The 2,337-nt window shown below is 42.6% G+C and overlaps 1 protein-coding gene across 1 annotated transcript in view; it reads left to right on the top strand.

The window, feature by feature from the left end:
- Positions 1 to 1,734, top strand: part of LOC143295477 (acireductone dioxygenase-like) — a 19,161-nt gene extending 17,427 nt beyond the window's left edge. Inside the window, exon 5 of the mRNA XM_076607195.1 lies at positions 637 to 1,734. Coding sequence (XP_076463310.1) covers positions 637 to 762 — 126 coding nt within the window. The 3' untranslated portion in view covers positions 763 to 1,734. The remainder of the gene's footprint in view (positions 1 to 636) is intronic.
- The last annotated feature ends 603 nt before the right edge of the window (positions 1,735 to 2,337 follow it).

The raw sequence follows: 2,337 nt of genomic DNA, 5'->3' as shown, positions 1-2,337 counted from the left end.
TTGACTAGCGAACCAGGGAGAAACCATTACTCAAGCCTCTGTGTGTGTGTGTGTGCGTGTGCGTATGCGTATGTGTGTGTGTGTGTGTGTGTGTGTGTGTGTGTGTGTGTGTGTGATGGACGAGGAACGTTCCTTGACACTGAAACCATTGAGCAGTGTAGGGAGAAAAATGTGTTTTTTTTTAAGCTGTTAGGACAGATGAATTGAAGTGAAGAGCTATGCTTGCACACAGAGAGACAGAGAGAGAGAGAGAGAGAGAGAGAGAGAGAGGCAGACAGAAAGAGAGAGACAGATATACAGACAGAGAGAGATGGATATAGAGACAGGCAGACAGATAGAGATAGAGACAGTCAAGACAGACAGAGAGAAAGAGGCAGACAGATAGAGGGATAGAGAGAGACAGAGGGATAGAGAGAGACAGAGAATAAGAGAGAGAGAGACAGACGGACAGCCACAGAAGGGGAGAGAGAGTGAGAGAGAGAGAGAGAGAAGGAAAGAGAGAGAGAAGGGGAGACACACACACACACACACACACACACACACACACACAAACACACACACACGCAGACAGACAGACAGACAGACAAAGACAGACAAAGCATTGGAATGAAGGAAAGGTACGTCTATCGGTTCCAGAACTACGTCAAGATGCTGCGGCTCTTCACGGAGCAGCCTCAGTGGAAAGCCGTCAACAGACCCGAGGGGGACAAGACCCCAGCCAGGGAGGCCTACCTGCACTCAGTCCCTGCCCTCAGGCAGTAGACCTCTGCATGGTGTCTTCGGGGGCACCGTCATCCCGAACAGAACTTTTTTTTTTGGGGGGGGGACCGGACGGGGGTTTGTTGAAGGTAGTGGCGTTTGCTTGTGTGTTCATTTGTAATGAGGTTATTTTGAGATCAAGAAACAAGTCATCTTTGTCAAAGAAGGTACAACTAAAAAAAAAAAATCTAAGTAGTAGTACTACGACAACTAAAATGTGTATACTCCATGTCCTATGCTGTGTGGTTTACATAGTGGAGCATAGGTATGCTGTCTCCATGTTTATACTCAAAGATGGGAGTTTAGAGCAGCAGTTGGGCCTTGTTAGTGAAGGCATTCTGAGAGAGAGAGAGAGAGAGAGAGAGAGAGAGAGAGAGAGAGCACCACTGCGATCTTTACACCCCTTTACAGTCAAATCTCCCTTGAACTTTTAGGTTAGATTATCACTGTCAGCTGATACATCATGATTATAACTGAGTGTGTGTGTGCTTTCAAAATGTCAAATAATGAATTCTATCATGGCACTTAGGAAGTAACATTTGGATATTATAACTCTTAGTGTGTGTGTGTGCTTTCAAACTGTCAAAAATCGAATTCAGTCATGGCACTTTGTAAATAAATCTCGGATATGAATGCAGCAGGTATCTTCTATAGACTTTGCTACCTGTTGCAATGAAATTAAAATACAATACATATGTGATCGCTCTCTTTTTCGTGTAAATAGTAATAGACATGTCGGCGTTGTGAATGTCAAAGAAAGAAGCAAATACTTTTTTTGTGAACAACATTAAACATATTTATGTGGTACGTGTACATTCAAGAAAGTAGGAAATACTATTTTCAGTCACTTCAATGTCTCTTCTATCCAATGAATACACCAACTCTTTTTCTGTATGCAATGGACGATTCAGGATCGCTTGCAAATGAAATGTCCCTCTTTTTAATTTATTATTATTATTATTATTATTATTATTATTTTTTTTTTTAATAGTTTTGTATATTTTTCAGAATAGTGACCACATTCAAAATTATCACACAGACACAGAGGCACAAAGGGACAGACAGATACACAAAGACACACAAACACACACACACACACACACACACACACACACACACACATGCACACACACATACATACATACACATACCTCTACGGCAATATTTCTGTTTTCGAAATGCAACACCATTGAGAGAGAGAGAGAGAGAGAGAGAGAGACCAAGGGAAATAACCTACATCAGAGTGTGAATTTAGTTCTTCATTGGTTCCGTCCCCTATTCATCAAACCAGTTTTTGCAAAAATCTCACATGGATACTAACCTAGCGCCTGCCCACGTTTTAGAGACCAAGTTGTAAGCGCTTTATAAGCACGGAGTCATTTGCATAGCAGCCTGCCAACCTGGGTAGGGCTGACTGAGGTCTGTCATTGGGCGCTCATCATTCGTTTCTTACGTCATTCAGTCAGGTTTCAGTCATGCGCGCGCGCACGCGCACACACACACACACACACACACGCACACACTGCATTTTTTTTTTCTTGAATGACTGTTTAATACCCCGCCATATAGGCAACCATA

This window comes from Babylonia areolata, chromosome 20 (assembly GCF_041734735.1).
Source record: "Babylonia areolata isolate BAREFJ2019XMU chromosome 20, ASM4173473v1, whole genome shotgun sequence".
NCBI classification, from domain to species: domain Eukaryota; kingdom Metazoa; phylum Mollusca; class Gastropoda; order Neogastropoda; family Buccinidae; genus Babylonia; species Babylonia areolata.
Note: the sequence above shows the minus strand (reverse complement) of the source record. Positions and strands in the feature narration are given on the sequence as shown.